This window comes from Crocodylus siamensis, chromosome 6 (genome assembly GCF_052110815.1).
Source record: "Crocodylus siamensis isolate JL-2025a chromosome 6, ASM5211081v1, whole genome shotgun sequence".
NCBI classification, from domain to species: domain Eukaryota; kingdom Metazoa; phylum Chordata; order Crocodylia; family Crocodylidae; genus Crocodylus; species Crocodylus siamensis.
In genome coordinates this window covers 53065083-53085456 of record NC_143400.1, presented here as the reverse complement: position 1 = coordinate 53085456, position 20374 = coordinate 53065083, and the positions used below count along the sequence as shown (strand labels likewise).

At 47.3% G+C, this 20374-nt stretch overlaps 1 protein-coding gene across 2 annotated transcripts in view; it reads right to left on the bottom strand.

Moving 5' to 3' along the window:
- The window catches only part of SLCO2A1 (solute carrier organic anion transporter family member 2A1), a 105424-nt gene that overhangs the window by 25863 nt on the left and 59187 nt on the right, over positions 1-20374 (bottom strand). For both annotated transcript variants that reach the window (XM_090053302.1, XM_090053303.1), the window contains 3 exons: positions 19708-19845; positions 11769-11931; positions 3378-3596 (listed from right to left, as the gene is read on the bottom strand). In XM_090053302.1, the coding sequence (XP_089909428.1) occupies positions 3378-3596; positions 11769-11931; positions 19708-19845 (520 nt within the window). The remainder of the gene's footprint in view (positions 1-3377; positions 3597-11768; positions 11932-19707; positions 19846-20374) is intronic.

The following is a 20374-nucleotide window of genomic DNA, read 5'->3' as shown; positions in this document are numbered from 1 at the left end:
GTACCCCATTAGTAGAGACCGGGAAAGGGGAAGAAGATGATGTCACAGAGGCCTACTGCAGGCCTCCCTCTGAAGTCTCTGGTGCTGAAACAAATGGACCATGCGGCTGATCCAGCCTGGCAACTATTTTGTCTATAGCATGATGTACTCCAGCTTTCAGCCATTTCTACCCGGTGAATTTACGGTGCCTGGCAGCAATGCCTTCAAAGAACACTGTGCCAACTCTGTACAGGCTGGCTCCAAAACTAGAAGCTGTGTGGCCACATCCGCTTGGTGCTTCAGGCAAGCTACTTGGCTGTACTGAGAGAAAGGGTCAATTAGCCCATCTCCTAGCAAATCAGCTCATTCAAGGCACTGCACACAGCTATGCTGTTTCTGGAAATGCCACTGTCCAGTATATTAAGTTTGTGTAGATGCAGCATTTGGGATCCAAAAGGCTATTAACAGCACACAATCCTAGAAGCATCAGTTCCTTATAGGGAACCTATGAGCAAAAAGCAGAGGTTACTTTGTACCTGTAATACCTGAGGACCTGAGTCTCAAATCTGCAGCTACTTTGTGAGAACTGATCCTTGGGGCTGGATTTCCGCAAGAGCTTGGCTTCCCACTTGACACCTAAAAAAGCAGCCAGATTTTCAGAGCTCAGCATCTCAGGTGCTGAGCTCTTCTAAAAATCTGGTCTCCATTGTGGGCATTCAGTGGATGAAAATTGAGCCCTTTTAGTTGCCAATCAGCAGCTCCCATCTGCACGAAAGGTCTTGGTGACTTTGCTGTCTACCACAGTCTGTTTGAACCCCCTTTGTGTTGAAATGGGAATGGAAGAATAACAATCAGAATAAGCATTTATATACAAACCAAACAAAAAAACCTCCTGCCTGAATTTTATAGACAGACTTCCTTTCCTGCAGAAAAGTTAGGAAGTCGGGATTACTTACTAGAATACAAAAAGTTAAATTTCCAGTGTTGAAGTGACTTAGGAGCCTCATAGACCTATTTCAAAAAGAGACATGACTTCAACGGGAGTTAGGCACAGGGCAGGGAACAGAAAGCAGAGCAGCTGATCTAGCAGGGGAGCAGGATCAGAGAGGCACTTGGGGAGACTGCGGGACTAATTTGTGATGTGCCTGCCAAAAAAAAAAAGATTGCCCCCCTGCCTGCCATGCACTAAGGCATATGAAGCACATGGCCCCCTGGCTCAGCTGAACTCCTGTATCACTTCCCACTGCAGTTTTCAAGCAGGTGAACTTTCAGATGGCAAAAATATGGTAAGAGTGCCAAAAAAAAAAAAAATCACCTTCCTATCTCCATGAGAGCAGCAGCTCTTCAGAGCCTGTGACCCTTCCCTTTGCAGTGCCTGGCTGCCATCTCAGCAGTAAGTGTCAGTTTTAAACCCCAGCCACAGACTTTATGAGCCTTAATTCTGTTGTAATTGGCTCCTGAAGGGTATATGGGATCCATATACATATAATAAACATAATGATCAGGAGGAGGAAGGCCTCTGAGATGTTTTTCCTACTCATTTTCCCCCTGTGGATGGGCCTAGTGATTTCAGAGAGCAAAGGGAGCAGAAGTTCCAGTTCATGGATTACTGCTGGATGCTGGTTGGCTCTAAACGGTGGCCAACTATCCTGCTCCTTCCTGTTCTAATACCCATACCATATTACCACAAAATGCAGCGAGAACAGCTGACTAATAAGGGGAGAGGCAGTTGCAGCATTTCTATGTAGGACAATTTCATTGTAGTATCATGCAGTAGTGAGCAAGACATGACCAAGGACAGGGCAAAACATCAGAGATCCCTGCTCTCCACAGTGTCAGATGTTGCTAAGATGGCACGTGGCTTCATCTAAATGCTGTGACAGACATTTTCCTTGCTAGAGACTGCCACTCTCATTGTGGTGTCTGATTGTTCTGAGTCCAATTTGTTCCTTGGGGAGAGAGGTCCCTGATGCATCTCATTATACGCTCTCAGGCTTGGCCTCTGTCTTTGTGTAAAGTGCTGTGTTTAATAGGTATTTATTTAAACCACTCGGACATTGGGCTGGTGGAAAGCCAAGCGTTCCACAGCTTCAGACAGAGTCTCTCCAGAATTTCATAGAATCATAGAAAATGAGGGTTGGAAGGGACCACATTAGTCCAACCCCTTGCTCAAAGCAAGACTATCCCCCAACTAGGTCATCCCAGCCAAGGCTTTGTCTAGCTAGGTCTTAGAAACCTCCAAAGGAGACTTCACAACCCCTCTGGGTATTCTAGTGCTTTACTACCCTCCCTGTGAAAAAGGTTTTTTTCCTATTATTTAACTTCATATTTCCTAATATTTAACCTCAACTTCCATTGCTACCTGTTCTGTCATGTGCCACCACTGAAAACAGTCCAGCTCCATCCTCTTTGGGACCACCCTTCAGGGACTTGAAGTCTGTTATCAAATCTCCCCCTCAGTCTTCTCTTCTCTAGACTAAATAAATCCAGTTCCCTCAGCCTCTCCTCAAGTCCTGTGCCCCAGCCCCCCAACCATTTTCATTGCCCTCCACTGGACTCTCTCCAACTTGTCCACATGCTTTCTGTAGTGGGGGGCCCAAAACTGGACACAATATTCCAGATGTGGATGGACTGTCTAGTGAACGTGGTTGAAAAATAGTTTCTGGTTCCACAGAAAAATTACTATTATAAGGGAAATTTTGAAAGTGAAAGCATTTCTAATTGAACTTGAACCTGCCTCCTTGCAGGTGGTTGGACCCCAGGATCTCTTGAGGTTTCTTTCAGCCCTGTTTTGGTGATGGTACCACTGATACAAAATGGTGCAGCAGTGCCTTATGATTATTGTAATTTGGGTGTGTTATATACCTATTCCTTTCTTTGGGTTGGCTCTTACCCATACTACAGCTCCATTGAGACACCACTTTCTCCCCTTTTGGCAAAGGAAGAGTGTGCATCACAGGTGTTACTAGCTGTGGACAGACAGCTTAGCCCACAGGGGATATTGGGAAGATAAAACACATGAACAAATGAGTTGCCATTTTGAATCAAAATATTTTGGGTTCTAGACCCCTACTTTTTTGAGAAGCTAGCATTACCTTCTGTGGGAAGATTTCACCTTTTGTTGAAGAATTTTAGTGGATGAAAACCTAATATTTCTCTGAAAATGTATGATCAGTGCCCCAATGTTTAGCCCAAGTTCATCGTCAGGAGTATCACCACTCCCATTAAGTGCCCTGTTCACCTCCTCATCGACCTTTCCCCATGCTTCACTCTTGTGATGTTTCTTGTGTGGCTTTACAGAGGAGCCTTCCTAGACAAAAGAAGGGTGGAATCTGCTTTGCGTAGTACGAGCTCTACAACATCACACAGACCAGGCCTGTTCTAGGAAAAGTACTTACCAACATACAGGGGAGAGTTGTTTGCCTCAGCGAAATCATCCACGTAAGAGATCCCGAAAGGTTGAATGGGAACAGTTCCAATTCCAGCCAGTAGCTGAGCTATAACCATTATTGCCCATACACTAGTGGCCCCTTTCTGGGATGTCTGGGTGATGTTTGAAGGTGTCTGAAGCTTCTCCACCTTTTGGCAGAAATCAGCTTGGACCTGGCTCTTATTACCTGGAACGAGAATGGTATGAACATTATAAACCTGATCATCCACTCACTGAATGATATGCTTGGCCACTGCAGCTGATCGCCTCACGTCCTACCATCCTCTATGCCACTGTCTTCTGCGAGGCTGATTTGGTGTAACTAGGGGCATAATTAGTCCTGCAGAACCTTCCTGAGATGTGACAATGCATGAGAAGAAAATGGCACTTACTTCCCCAGCACTCCCAAGAGCATGGATCTCACTCCCTCCCTCCCAATGTGTGCCAAACCCAGAAATGAGGCATTCAAGCCAGTCTAGAGGGAATGCCCCGCTGCTGCTTTTGAGATCTGCCTGGGTTTGGGGTTTGTGGGGTAGGGTGGGCTTCCCAGAGGCACTCTCAGGAGAGCCACAGAAGCAATCTAGATACAAAGAAAAAAGAAAAAAGAGTTTGGTTTGATAAAGCACAGGTCAAGTTCACAGAGCTGGCTTTCTTATTTATAAACTAAAAGGATCAGATGCACTGAGAGAGAATAAAATCCACCATGCCACTGGTACAACTGCTATTTGGAGAACTTCATCCAATGGCTGGTGATGGAAACTCTTCTCAGCAAGTCAGAGCTGAAGCTGAGCGAAAGGTCTAGGCACTTCTTAAACTTCCCAAATGGTCGTGCATTCTTTGGAGCTAGAGTTCAACTTGAATTTCTCATTTTAAAAATCAGCAGCTGTCATCACCTTAGCATGTCTTCAAGGAATTGCATTCTATTAACTTAAGGTATCACTGCATACAGGGAATCAAGTGTGGAATTTATCTGAGCTTTAGGGGCAGTTCAATTAGAGAAGAAAAAAACCAAATGTATCCAATGTACTACCAGTACTAATAGCAAGATATTAGGTGTTCACCTACCTAGCACTATTGTTCCAAGCTGTATGTTAACTTTTGACTGGAGACAAAGGATTATTCTCTCAAAAGCCTAAGGAAAAATCAATCCAGTCTATGAATTAAAGTGTTTACAGGTTCCATTTTAAAGCAGGCAAAACAATAAGGAATATCTTGGGAGAGAGAAATCCAAAGCCAGACCAAAATAAAGGCATTACAGAACACACATAACAACCCCAGTGCACTTATCATTAGCACTTTCTATACTACTTCCTTATTCATGACACTTTCACCATTCCTTTCACCTCTTTTTAGCTAATGAAATAACTTTTCAGCTTTTCTGTCCTTAGAGCAAAAAGTAACAGAACCAAACCAAATGTTTGTTAAGTGGTCAAGGGTTTTTACTGGCACAATGACTGACCATTTCCACTAGCCACAAAAATCCTCTAGCAAGTTCCTTTGAAGGACATTGTGTATGGAACCAGCTTTTTTTTTTTTTTCCCCGTGGCAGGGCACCTTTGGTGCCTGCCACTTTAAGGGCTAGAATTAAACAACAGAGCAGCCTGCAGGTGGCTGCACGCCCAATCAGGAGTCACATGGGCAGCAGAAGGTCACCTGATTGGGAAGTGGGACCAGCTGCTACATATAAGACCAGGGTTGGCACAGCAGGGCCAGCAGCTTGCTGCTAGCAGCTGGAGGGGGACCACTGCCTGACTGGAGCTGCTGCTCATATAACATCTTGGAAGTATGGGGCAGGAACTATGGGGATGGCAGGAGGTTCCTGGTCCTGGGGCATGACTGAAAACTATACCCTGCTGGGACTGGATGGTGTGGTGGTCCCCAGGAAATGCCACACTAGTTGCCTCCCTAGTGAAAGGTGAGTATGGGGTAGCCTCAGCCCCCACAACCTGGTGGGTAGCCCCAGAGTAGGGACAAGCATGGGTCCAGGCATTATCATCAGGCCTGAAACCCAAGGGGCATAAGGCCCTGAGGCCCCAGCAAAGGTGGGGGGGAGGAGTGGCCCCAGTGAAGGGGGAGTGTAATGATTAGTAGGCCACATGGAGTACAGTCCATCTGGGCACCTGAAGGACTGTGCAGAGAGGGCATAGAGCAGGGTCTGCATAGGTGGGCCTGAAGGGCTGTACAGGGCCATGCAGAGTACAGTCCGAGTGAGGCCTGAGGGAATGCACATAGGCTGGCCCCAGGAGTTTGATGAGTGAGCCCTAGTGAGGGGGCGTGAGTTTAGGCTCCAGTGAGGGGGCGTAATAGCCAAGGTAAATATACAAACACCTGAGGTTTGATGATTTTTGATACCATCTACAAGGCATGGGACATGGTGTAGAGAAGGTCAGAGCCATGTACATCACCTTGGGAATCAAGGCATAAAATGTGCAGCCTCCTACATTATTACATCTTCTTTTATACACCAAGTTGTGGCACGTGACACAGGGCAGACTGCCCTAGACAGGTGGGCAGGCTGACATTGGGACTGGCCTCGTGATAGCCCCCCATCGCATTTTCAAAACAAAAAGACTCTCCTTCCCCACTGTAGATTTTACTTGAAAGAAAAGCAAAAGTCATAGAGCCATAGTGAGGATTACTCCCCTGCCCAATATTACTGATTCCCAAAGGGATTAGGCACCCAGTACTTCTCAGAACTCTCTTAGGTCTCTATCTGCATCTTCAGATGTCTAAATACCATTAGTTTTGGTGTTACATGATTCAGGACCTTTTCAAAATTGCTCGGCAAGGGCCAGTTTTAATAGGGTTGGCTTTAAGAGCAGGCAGGAACAGACATCAACAGGCCATGAACTGTAGGAAGGTAATATGTTGTCTATGCTCACTGCATGAAAACACCCTCAGAGCTAGCTGGGATTTCAGTGTCCCACAGTTCTGGGCAACTCAGCTGTCTAACAGTGGCCAATTCAACTCCCAAATCACTTCACAAAAATGGAGTGAGGTCCAGCAGAGCACCTTGAAATCCCGCTGCCCTCACTGGGATCGAGGGAGGTTAAGCAGCTTCAAGATTGGGCCTCTGTAGAGGAAAAGGAATAATGAGACTGTTTCATGACCACTGTGTACAGTGCCGCAAATCAAGCCATTGGCTTGATGATCATTGGCAGGAGTCATTCACCATCATGGAGCTCCTGCCAGTTTCCTGTCAAATCAACACAGAGCCCCAAAGCAGGGGTGAGGCTTGGGCCATCTTACAGCCCAAGGGCACAAGGCACGATTGAGGCAAATGCATGACATCCTCCCGGTGCGCAAGACACATTATGTGATGCATGAATGGCACAGCAAGAAAGCATCTAAGGAAGCGAGCTGCAGCTCATTAAAGCTTGTGCTGTATGTATCTACTCTGCTGAGTCTATAGGGGCCAAATCTACCCTGCCTTCTACTTGACCTCAGATGAATATGGCTAACAATGTCTCTCAGCAAGAAAGCACAGAGTGGCGTGTCAGTTCAGCTATCTAAATGTATAAAGCCAGAATCAAAAACAGAACCAGAGCAAATGCTCCCAGCTCTTCAATGCATGCCATTTGTCAATAAAAAACAATTCTTGCAGAAAAGTCAATGAGCCCTGCTCATTCTGTAGCTTGACAAGCTGTGCTTCAAAGGCCCCTTGGTAAAGTTGCTGCCACACTTGGCATTTCATATCCAAACCATGATCCAATCTGATAATCAGTCAACACTAAAACCAAAAATCTTTGGGGGTAGGGAGAAAGCAAGCAGCTACAGATCTGGTTGTAGGTCTGTTTCTCATATTTATCAGAGGGTAAATCCTGGAAAATCTTTCAGCTCAGCAATATTTAAATAATATTGAATAGAATCTGGGCTTCAGATCAGCACTGACAACGCCAACTTTCCCAGAGCTGAGTACAGCTGACGTGCAATATATCAAGGCAAGGGGACTTCGTCTTCAGGCTTTCTTACCCTCATGAGAAATGAAGGAATAGATACCCATGTCAGAAGCCCCAGCTGAAATTAGGGTCTCATGTTCAGACCTGTATAGAGTAAGAACATAGAGGGTAGATGGAAGCTGTGAAGGGAAGCCATTTACTCACAATTACAAAGGAGGTTAACTGCAAAGTCAGAAGTAGGCCCCAGCTCTCCCAGATACTTACTGAACTGGACTATGTAGCTTCTAATGTTTAAGGCAGATCCTTTCCCTACTGATCCGAAGATTTATGCACCCTCTCCCTTCCCTGCCCATGCACCTGCAAAACACGTGAGGAATTGCAGCCACCCCATGAATTTCAGTCTGAGAGAGAAGGCATACAAAAGACAGATGTGTATTGAAAGCAGGTGTTTGGTGGCCTTTCCGAGAGGAAACTGCTTTTTAAATGAAACAAGGGTATTTGAAGGTGCCAGGATCCTGGCTGCCACATTCTCTCTTCTGTCCTTCCCCATGCAATAAGCACTGTGGGGAAAATTTTCCAAAGCACCTAAATGCCTGAGGAGCCTGAATACCATTGCAGAAGGGTCTTAGGGTCCACCTATACCAGCTCTGCAGGGCTCTCTGGAGTGTCTGTCTCAGACACACTCCAACTCTCGACAAGCCCATCCTGGAAATGAGGTAGTAAAGCTGCTGTGGAAAGTATCCCAGTCGCTGCTCCATTGATCTCTGCCTCCCTGTGTGCTTGAAAGCAGCAGCAGGGGAACACCCATGGGAAGGCTCCAGCACCTCAGCTCTAGGCTAGCATATGTGGAGCAAGATCTGGTGGCTGAGATGCTTTAACAACAGCTCTCCTGGGAGCTAGGGATGACATACTTGTATGCCATGAGGAACCAAAGGCCAAGGGAAGTCAATAGTATGTAGGCTCCCAAGTCACTTGTACAAATGGAGCTCAGGTTTACATGTAACAGAGATGCTTTTATACATTGTGCCCAGCATGGGAAGGGTTACCCTCCTCCTGAACCACCAGTCTCTTCCTATCTTCAGCTACCACATGAGCTAACAGCCTGTCTTAGCATTGACCATAGCAGTCTACTGGATTGGGCCAGACTGAAGTCAGGGAACATGGGGTCCAATCTCAGCTCAGCTACTGACATAGTTTGCAACCCTGGGGGAAATCAGTCCATCCCTCCGTGGCTCAGTTTCCCCATCTCTCCAATGAATAAAGCAGATGGTCTATTTTTCTTTGTAAAGTCCTACATGGGGAGAGCCACAGTACATTGCTTGATGAGTGACAAGTTAATGAAGGGCACACCACCGTGGAAGGAGATTTCATTGAGCTTTATTTACATGCCTCTCCATTTAATTTTCTTAGGTTACTCTCTCTACTTAATTAGAGAACAAACAGCAGTAATCATTTTCAGAGTGGGATATTCAGAGGAGCTCAGTTCCCATTTCACCAGCAAAATATGTGGTGAAACAGAGGGAGATCTGACTCCAATTTGCTGAGTACTTCCATATGAGGCCTCTAGTTAGATGCCCAAACAGGGGGGTGGGGAGGGGAAAGTTGAGTTCTCATTGAACCCTGGCTCAGATTGAGGACACTGACCCTTTGAAAACCTAGCCCCAGCAGGAAGAATTTACAGATTCCCCATTGGCACCACCTCAGCCTGAATCAGTACCACTCAGAGCAATGCCTTTTGTCATGTAGCTGATGGGGCTTTGGCTGGCAGTGTGTGGTTTAGGATCGCTGCCTGGTAAGACCGGAAATGGGGAGGTGCTTGCACGGATGGGAGGCAAAGCTGATTACATGTAGGGAAAGTTTTGGATCTCTGCCCCTCCGTGTTCTAGGATGTGCACATGGAGAAGAAAAAAATTGCACAGAGCAATGTCACCTTCCCAGCCAAGACAACTGCTTTGACATCAGGCTGATGCTTCTGAAGGCTCAGCCTTGAGAAGTAGAGAGACACAGAAGCAGAAGGTTGATGAGGAGACAGCATATCCAGACATGAGTCCCTCAGTACTCCTCTGGCATTGATCCAGTTTGGCATTCACTTAAGCAAAAAGACATAGTAGGCAAGTCATGCATGGAGACAGCAATGAGCCTTGGGGAGTGCTGGAAGATATCAGGGAGGAGGACCAAGAGATCTGAAGGCTTTCCAAAGGCCTAAAATGCTCTGGCTCTGACACATTGCAGTTATGGTGAAGAAGGAACACAGATAAAGTCATAGCTGTGCATTTCTGCTGAGCATCCTAGAGAGCCACCCACAGTGTCCCCAGCATAGCCTTTCCTCAATGGTTGAGGAAACTATGAAACTATGGCAATGCTTCCACACACCCCTGTGCACATCAACTGTCACCCAGAATAGAGCATTTGTCTCAGTAAGGTGCATGTTTTCTGAGACAGGGACATTCTCTATCTCAGTGTTTCTCAACCTTTTAAGTAGCAAGTACCCCCTAACTTCTGAAATTTTTAACAAGTACCCCAACACTCATTTTTCCAGGGGATTTTATATGTACAGACTAATGTGTGCCATATGTTGGAAGAAGGGCTATGTATACAAGGCCGTGATATGACAGATATCTGATCTGGTATGGGTAGGGTTGCCACCTCTTACACCAGGGATGCACAACTCAAGTACATATCTGGGCTAGAGGTGATGCTGGCCAAAGCTAGGAGGGCTGAACCCAGTGCCGTGCAAAGTGCAGCACACCAGGGCAAATTATTACTGGGGAATTTAAAGCATGGCACAATGTGTGGTGCATCAAATTTTTTGCCATAGTTTTGAGAGGAAAAGAAGGTGAGAGAGAGAGTGCTGGGGTACCTACGTACCCCCTGCCTGTGCCTCGTGTACCCCCAGGGGTAAGCAGAGCATAGTTTCTCAACCTGTGGTACACCTGACTCCATGGGGTGTACTAAATGTCTATGATAATTGGGGTATGCTAAATATCTATGATAATTTATAGGATGGTAGCTGCTAGAGGCCACAACTGAGATTACCTAGTACACACAAGGGATAATCTCTCTCTGCAGTATCAATAGACTGGGAGAAGAAACAGAAGTGAAGCAAGCAGGGCTGACTGGTGCCTCCTGAGCTGAGCGGGGTGGGGCAGAGGGAGGCACGATTTGTTGCCAGGCCTGGGGTCAGGTGAAAAGCCCTATATCCACTCCTATATGTCTGTGCTGCGGGTTAGTGCCCCCCCACCCCAATATGCCACTGGCCTGTGTGGCAAAAAAACTGCTCCATCCCAAGTGGTGCTGAGTTGGGTGCCAATCTCAATGGGGGCATGTGCCCCACCCCACGCCCTCCGTACCAGTTGCCTGTGGAAGCAAGTTGTCTAATGTCACAGAGCATGTCAGTAGCAGAGTCAGGAACCAATACCAATTTTCTGCAGCCTCAGTCCACTCCCAGAACCCCAGGATCACACTGCTGCCCTGTGAATAAGTTTATCTGTGGATCATCTGATTTTAATAGCTTGAACAGTTGTTTTTTTCCCCCCCCTCAATTGATCATTAAATGCAATGGTATTGCCAACAGTAGCAAATACTGTATTTTTTCCCCCCAAAAACCCAGCTGCTGGAAATTGGAGTGAGCATTATATGTGAAGAAATACAGCAATAACAGTTTCTGCCACTTTCCAGGCAAAAGTGAATGTAAAATCTGCACAAGTTTCACAGGGAGTAGAATAATGAACAGGTTCTTCTCCCTTGCTGCTGCTACTTAGTTACTTACCACAAGGAAAGATCTTTTTTTCCCTTCACTCTGCCTTTCAAAAACAAGGTTTGTATTTTATTCCGAGGCACCATGCATATGAAAAAATATGGTATTCACTCTCAAGTCATACAGTTTTGGAGAAAGCAACGCAAGCTCTCTCCATGATGTGAAAAAACAACTTGGTTTCCACAGATATAGTTTGGAAAACAAAAGTGCAGAAAACACTGGGGGATATGGAACATAGACCCAGTCTTGCCTTCAAGGAGGAGTTTATGTATAAAAGGTGTGGAGGGACTCAACAGCATGAGGCAGGGAGTCAGAGAAGATAGGAGAAGCCCTAGGGCAGCAGGAGGGAAGGGTAAATAAAATGAAAACTAAAGGCTGGATTCTGTCCCACCTGTTAGGTACCTAAATGCATTAGTAGCATAGGTGAGCATATTTGTGCTAGTGTTAACTACCATGGAAAACAGTAGTGACCAAGACACAATGGCAGGGGACTCATCATGTTCTAGCAACCAGAATACCAACTTCCCAGGGCCCCTGGGTATGCACTGTGGTTGTTAATGCACACTAAAAACCCATGCTATTGCAATTAAACTGCCACTGCTACTGTTCTGGCTAGGTTAAGCTAGCCAGCACATGTTACCTGCTTTTTGCTATGTAGGCATACCCTGAAAGACATACTCCAAGCAGATGTCAAATTACTTACCAATCTCTATTCTGCTGTACTGGTATGGCTCAGAGAGGAAGTGTGGAAGGGTCACCAGGAAAGCCCCCAGGGCCAGCAGGAGGCCACCAAAGCCAATAAACCGTGGGCGGTGAACTCGGCTGCCAAAGTAGCTGACAAAGACGATGAGGATGATGTTGCCGACCTAGGGTGGGGAGGGCAAAAGGAACAGAACAATCAGCAGCAAATTAGAGAGCTCATCAACAAAGCAGGGACCTTTTCTAGACTTGATTTCTGGTTTATTTTATCTTTGGGACAGGTCTTGTTTCCTGCAGTGTGCATGTGCAACAGGTAGTACAGGGTCTATTCTTGGTTGAGGAGTCTTCATGCTCCAGGGCATTTGTACATGACATGGATTTAAATTCTACCTAAACTGAAGCAGTGGTTTTTAAAAAAAAATACTGCTTCAATTTGGGGTGAAGTAAACCCCCGTGTTGTGTACACATGTGTCCACTTGATCCTTACCTGCCTCTCCAGCAGCAGGAAGGAAAGAGCGAGCTGCTGGCAGGCAGAGCGGTCCTTGAGCTGCTGGTGTGTGTGTGGGGGGCGGGGGGGCGGTTAGTGCTTCCCTCGATGGCAGCAGCAGCACCCCGCCAGGCACCAGCCCAGGCAGTCCTGCGAGGCACCAGAGCAGCAGGGGGAAGCACCAGGCCCCTGTGCAGCTCAGGCAGGCAGGCTCCAGGGCAAAAAAAAGTATCAGGCTGCCCACTTTTTTGTGTGCGTTTGTTGCCTTCTGTGGAGCCTGCCTTCCTGGGCTGCTGCCAGGCTGCTTGCACAGACCCTGAGCTGCATGGAGCCTGGTGCTTCCCTCCACAGCTGCAGGGTAGGAAATTAAATTCCTTGGAGGCGTTTTACTTTGCAGCACCCCAAAGTCATTTAAGGTGCATTATGCCACCAAATGTGCTACAGCAGCTGGAATTAACACACAATACGCTGCTGAATGTGCAAACAGAAATGCCATTAAAGTGGTGCAAAAGACATCTAACCCACTTTAAACCCGCTTTAAAGTGTCATCTACAAACGCCCCCAAGTCTTCAACATGAAAAGGAAAAGGACAGTGGATATCAGTGCAAAGTGCATGAAAGACTGGTGACTCCTGAATCTGGGGGGGGGGGCACCCACAGAAGCTGCCAATGGCAGCAGCCCTATCAGGGGGAGCACCAGCCCTGCTGACAGCATCAGTGTCAGCCAACAGAGGGGACACCAGCCTTGTTGGGGGGGCACATGCACCCCTGTTCACCCCCTACCAGTTGCCTATGGCAAAGTAAAAGGGATGAGGGAGATGTTATCAAAGCCTGCCCAGTGCTGGTCATAGCATCTCCTCTGACCAGGAGCAACTTGGTACTTGAGACTGATGGAAGTGAGAGAAAAAGAAAAAAAAGAAAGGACAGAGTGGGGAAGGGAAAGCAGAGGGATGACAGCAAGAAAGTATAGTAGAGAAGAAAGAAAAGGAGAAGAGAGAATGATGGAATGAAAAGCTTAAAAGAAGGGACATGTGTGAAAAGACAGGTCCATGGGAAAGTGCATTCACCAGTATGTGTTAGCAGGAATGCCCAGCAAAGGCCCAGTGATGGCTCAACTGGACTGAGCTTCTATTGCTGCTCTGTGTCAATTGCTTAAATGCTGTTGATGTGCCCTGCAGAGTAAAATATGCACGCAGCTGATTTTATAGGACAGTACTGGGGCTTACGAGCAGGAGTTCTTCAGCTTCCCTCAATATCCAAACATGGAGCATTTGAATCTCAGACTTGATTGTTATAGTCTGGGGAATACCCAAAAGAGTATTCCCGATTTAGCTCTTCCCCAACTGCTCCTAAAAGAGATGGACAAGAAGCTACAAAATCTGGATCCCTGGAAAGTTTGAGCCCCATTTACTTAGTTCTATTGCTGATGGCTCAAAACAGGCAGCTCATTCTACAGAGCATCTGAACTGCAATTCATGGGCCTAGTGGACGAGTTATGTAAAGTTACAGTTACGTGGGTTTTGCCAGTTTGAGACAAAGCTAAACATTAGTTCAGTGCTGTTAATTGCGTCTAAATATCTTTTGCTTTATATATTTACATGGCCTCCTTTGGTTGCCTCTTGTGGTTCCTGATTCTTGGAACTGCTTTAACAATAAACAAGAAAAAAAATATAATCCCAGAGACAGGCAGGAAAGCTTGCATAAAAACATTACATAGCACTGAAATGAAGACAAAATTGTTGTCTGCAAGTCTACATACTTTTAACAAGATGGCAAATATAATCACGTCAAACCCTTGCAGTTCCTGCTGGGTAATGGGATTTTCTAGAAGCTTTCTGTGTCCCTGGGATCCCTTTGAGTATGAAGTCTGTGAAACACAGAGCGACATCTTTAATAGGCAAGATGCCCTTGGGGTACTGGTGCGTCTCCGCTGGGAATGGCAGCACATTTCCAGGATTTGTCACAACAGATCAAGGATGATTTCATAGACATTAGGGCTGGAAGGAACCTCAGAAGATCATTGAGTCCAGCCCCTGCCCAAAGGGCAGGAAGTCAGCTGGGGTCATAGGATCCCAGCAAGATAAGCATCCAATTTGCTCTTGAAGGTGTTCAGTGTAGGTGCTTGAACCACCTCTGATGGCAGGCTATTCCAGACCTTGGGGGCTCAGACAGTAAAGAAATTCTTCCTTATGTCCAGCCTGAAATGGCCTTGCAGGAGTTTATGACTGTTCGACCTCGTCATCCCTTGGCGTGCTCTGGTGAACAAATGTTCCCCCAGATACTGGTGGTCACCCCTGATAAACTTATACGTGGCCATCAGATCACCCCTGAACCTGCGTTTTTCCAGGCTAAAGAGCCCCATGGCTCTCAGCCTATCATCATAAGGTCTGTTTTTCTGACCTCTGATCATGCGCGTGGCTCTCCTCTGGACTCTCTCAAGCTTCTCCACATCCTTTTTTAATTGTGGAGCCCAAAACTGGATGCAGTACTCCAGCTGCAGCCTCACCAAGGCCAAGTACAAGGGGAGAATGATGTCCCAGGATTTGTCTGAGAAGCATCTATGGATGCAAGCCAGCATTTTGGTCGCTTTAGTAGCCGCAGCATCGCATTGCAGGCTCATGTTCATCTTGTGGTCAATGATGACTCCCAAGTCTCTTTCTTCCATAGTGCTAGCCAGAGTAGCACTGCCGAGCCTATACGGATGCTACAGGTTTTTCTTCCCAAGGTGGAGAACCTTGCATTTTTTGGTGTTAAACACCGTCAGGTTCTTGTCTGCCCATTTGCTGAGCCTGTCCAGGTCAGCCTGGATCACCCGCCTGTCTTCTGGTGTGGATGTTTTGCCCCAAAGTTTGGTGTCATTGGTGAACTTGGCCAGTCCGCTTCTGACTCCAACGTCCACATCATTAATGAAGATGTTGAACAATATGGGTCTAAGTACAGAGCCTGGGGGGTCCCCACTGGTCACAGGGCACCATGATGATTGACTGCCATCAATTAGTACCCTCTGGGTCCGACCACAGAGCCAGTTCTCCAGCCAGCAGATCATGGTGGACCCAAGGCCACAATTGGCCAGTTTCACCAAGAGGTGATCATGGGATACCAGATTGAAGGCTTTTTTGAAGTCAAGATATATGACATCAATCTCTTCTCCCTTGTCCAGGTGATAGGTCGTCATAGAAGGAAATGCGATTGGTCAAGCAAGACTTACCGGCAACAAACCTGTCCTAGCTATCCCTCAGGATGTTGGTGTCGGCCAGTCCATTAAGGATGGCCTCTTTAATAAACTTTTCTACGATCTTCCCCAGGATAGAAATCAGGCTGATACATCGGAGTGCACCTGGGCCTGCGGGAAGCCCATTAAAGTCAATGGAGAGTCTCTCATTCTTATAGGTGGACTACAGTTTTCTTCTAGAGCGCTCATCAGGAGGGGGAACACGGTGCGTTACTACAGTGGACATTGCAAATCCATACTGCAGCGGATGGCAGGAGTCACCTATGACCCTGAAGGCTGAGGGGGGAATTCTTAGGAGGCATCAATAGCAATCTAGTCTTACTTGGGGATGGTTCTACTTTGAGCAGGGGGTTGGACTAGATGATCTCCTGAGGTCCCTTCCAACCTTAACTTTCTATGATGCAATGAAACTTTCATTGACACCAGTGGTAAAACTCTCACTGACATCAAAAGCAGCAGAGCTTGGCTGAGGCCGAGTGCTTCTGAACAGCTTGTTCTTACAGCGTACGGTTAGACAAGGAGTTGGGTACCTAATTCCCTTAAACCCTTTGGAAACAGCAGCCAATAACTCATTGGCTCAGAATCCTAAACAGACACAAGGAACAATGAGCAGAGTGAGCTGAGCTCTGGCATTTTCCCCAGAAAGAGCCGACTGAAAACTAGTGTGTCTCTTAAATGTGATTAAAATATATGAGGCCCATTGGGCTGGCCCCACTCTGGCTGGCCCTTAGGCACTGGCATAATGATCGTGATGAATGAGAATACAAACAAAGGGAAACTGCACTTTGCTTATTTTACAAAGTACACCTAATTATGCACAGTAGGGTGTATCTATATTACACCACTGGTTACACAGTAAGGGGGAAAAGACCTTCAAAATTGAGCAATCACTGACTGTGATTTCCTATACCAGAACTATGGAAAAGAGATGGGCCTTAACAGTTGACAGACATGGGCAATATCAGACCAGTAGAGCAAATAAATTCCAGAGATTACAACCTTTCTGTAGGTATGCTCCATTCCCAGATAATTCAGTCCAGGGTCTGCTAGCTGAATTGCCCCCATCTGACTTCAGAAGCAGACACACAGTTTTGCTGATAGTGAAAAAGATTAAAATCAAAAGCAAACAGGAGACCAAATGAGTCAAAGAACAGGTCTGATATGTTAGTAGATATGAGGAACATGAAGAAATGAAAAGGTTCACGCTGCACCAATAGTTTCCAAAGGGTTTTCAAGTGTAGCCCAAATATACAGTGTACTGAGATAAACTAAGTTAAGGGAGTCTACCAGAAGTCACTAAGGTAGAGATCACAGTGAGGACATCCAGAGTCAAGAGAAAAAGGTTATAAAAATCTGGCACATGTAAGGAAAGGTGCTTCTGGGCACTAGTGATTTCAGAAAGAACCCGGGACGCACTCCGTCAGGACACATAGGTGGAACACATCCCTGAGGGAGATGGCACCATGCACACCTCAATCTCTTATCTGCAAGCTCCCCTGTAGGCTGCCATGGGCCAGATTTTCAAGAGAAAAACACTCAACATATACCCAACATGCGGAGCTCCTTGGGAAGTCTACCCTCAGCTACAGGTAGAAGGCACTGGCTATCAAAACTCTTTTGAAAGCCTGATTCCATATGACCTACACCTTTCCAAATGACACTTCCAGATCTAGCCCATATAGACACTAGGTAAGAGTAAGAAACTTTACCAATGAGTTGGTGCTACATCTGGACCCCTGTCTAGATAACTCCACAGTTATCTCGCTATCCCAGCAGAGAATATTGGGGACAGGGAGCCAGCTAGCAAGATTGCTAGAGACAAGGCCTATCTGCTTGAGCAGTAACCAAACCAGCACTTGAGAGGAAGAGAACCACAGCACTCATACTGGGCCAAATTAGTTTGCAGAAAATGAAGGAAGAAAAGGAAAATGAAAGAGCTGAAACCAGTGCTACCAACCTAGCTAAGGCTTGTCTGAAAACAGCTGCTTTGCCAAGTCAAGGCAAAGTAATTAAAGGTAAGAACATACGACTGGAAGGGACTTCCCAGATCACTGAGTCCAGTCCTCTATAGTCCCAGGAAACCAGCTGTCCAAAAGCATCTGCAAGGTACTCTGAGCCATTCTGCATACCAAGCCATAAGGGAACATATGTGGTGACAGGCAAAAAGCACAAGAGACAAGGGCACTGCCAATGGCTTGCTGCTGTGACAGGAAAGGTGCCAAGTGAATGAACACAAGTTAAATTGCATTAGGCTCTTATGTGCACACGCTCATTCAGGAGCACCCTTCTCAGATGAAGCTACAGCAAGATAAGCCAGTCTAGTCTCTCTGAATGAAAGCGTTGTCAGCCAGCTGATGCACTCTAGCTCCTTGCCCCATTGACAAGCCCTGAGCTTCCACCATGCTAGCTGAAAGCCAATGCCCCATAACACCACACTCTGCTTTTGTGCAATGACCTGCTTGCAACACAACTTGAATTTCCCCAATTTCTGCTTCCTACTGATGGCGCTAAACATATAATAATTAACAGACCCAGTGGGACTTTTCTGCAAGAGTGAGCTGTGCATGTGAAGCTGTGCACTTTTTTTTTTAATTAAGCACCTTTGAGGTTTTATGTTTTTCCTTCTAGGATCAATTATGGCCCATGCCAGAGAGCAGCCGCTTGTCAAATGTCAGGTTTAAATCAAAGCTGTTCCTGGCTGAGTCATAAGGAGCCAAGTTATAACTTGAAAACAGGCAAACTGAAGCCAACCCTGCTATGTTGTGCTCCCACAGCCCAGTGCCACCCAGGGAATAAAGCAAGTTCAAGGTGAGTCACTGACAAATGCACAGTCACATGGGTGGCAAACTGGCTCCAAGGACACACCCAAAGGGTGGTGGTGGACGGGTCAATGTCGACCTGGGAGGGTATAGGCAGTGGAGTCCCCCAGGGCTCAGTCCTTGGGCTGGTGCTGTTCAACATCTTCATTAGTGACCTGGACGAGGATGTGGAGAGCACCCTGTTCAAGTTTGCCGATGACACCAAGCTGTGGGGTAAAGTGAATACATCGGCAGGCAGGGACCGCATCCAGGTAGACCTGGATAGGTTGGAGAAGTGGGCAGATCTGAACAGGATGCGGTTCAACAGGGACAAGTGCAGGGTGCTGCACTTGGAGAGAGGGAACCAGCATTATGGTTATAGGTTAGGGGCTGACCCTCTCGGCAGCACAGAGGCAGAGAGGGATCTTGGAGTCATGATGGACTCCAGGATGAATATGAGTCACCAATGTGACGAAGCAATAGGCAGAGCCAACCGCACCCTGTCATGCATCAACAGGGGCATCACTAACTGGTCCAGAGAGGTCTTGCTCCCCCTCTATGCGGCACTGGTCAGGCCGCAGCTGGAGTACTGTGCCCAGTTCTGGGCACCGCGCTTCAAGAGGGACATGGAGAACCTGGAGAGGGTCCAGAGGAGGCCACTCATATGGCTGGGGGCCTCCGTGGCCAGCCCTATGAGGAGAGGCTGAGGGACCTGAATCTCTTCAGTCTCTGCAAGAGGAGACTGAGGGGGATCTTGTGGCTGCCTACAACCTTATCAGGGGCCACCAGCAGGGACTCGGGGAAAGTGTGTTCACCAGGGCCCCCCTTGGAGTCACTAGGAACAATGGCCACAAGCTGAGGGAGGATAGGTTTAGGTTTGATATTAGGAAGAACTACTTCACGGTAAGGGTGGCCAGAGCCTGGAATGGGCTTCCCAGAGAGGTGGTGCTCTCACCTTCCCTGGAGATCTTCAAGAGGAGACTGGATAGGCACCTGGCTGGGGTCTTATGGCCCTTCCCACCCCCAGTGCTCCTCCCTGCCCATGGCAGGGGGTTGGACTCGATGATCTGTCTAGGTCCCTTCCGACTCATTGATTCTATGGGAACACTGGGAAGGTGTGTGCTCAGGGTCCAGGCAAGTTGATGGCCTTGGTCTCCTTTCAGTGATAACCAGGAGGAGCTGGAGAGAGCCGGTGGACACAGGGGCCGACTCATAGTTATCCTGCTATCCTGCTTCTAGTATTCCTGCTGAACTACTGGTGCTGGGAGTCTGTCATGCAGACCAAGGCAATGCACTTCTGCTGAGACATGTAAGCTCTGCTAACAAAACCTTAAGAGAGTGTGCCTAGGGGTCCTTCACAGAAAATAATGTTTCCACCCTCACATCCCCCCAAAGGGAGCCCACTCAAGCATGTCAGAGGCCCTTACCTCATGTAGGCTGGAGATTAAGCCAGAAGAGAGACTGGAGAGTCCAAAGCGCTTCTCAATGGTAGACAGGCTGCTCTTGAAGTTGGCGCTGTAGAGAAGCTGGGATAACTGGAGAAGGCCATGGCAAACCACAAACACCTGTAGAAAGATTTCTAGTTAATACCTGATAGCTGCCCCCTGCTGATACATAACCAAGTTAGCAGCCAGACCTCAGGGCTAGGGACAGACATTACACATAAACTGGTTTAAGTGATCAGAAACTGGTTTAAACCTGTAACAGAACAGAAGCTCAGGGCACACAACCAGCAAAATGGCTGAAACTGGTTTCAGATAGACCTGGTTGAACGTCATATCAGACTTACCTGATTTGGGTCAAACCGGTTTATGCAATGCCTGCCCCAGACCCATTCCTAGTTTAAGTTAAACCAGAGCCCCCCAGCATCCCAGATGCTTTGCAGCCCTGGGCTGTGTGGTCTGCTCCTGAGAACAGGGCTGCCCCCATCCTCTGCTCCCTAGCCAGAGCTCCAGGAGAGACTGCAGGCACAGTGGGCTCTGCCTGGATTGCCCCTGCCCCCCTCCTTGCTGCTCACTGCTTGAGCAGGGATCCTCCCCTCCCTCCCATCTCCCACAGCATGGACCCGAGGCATGTGGTATGCTAGCTAATGCT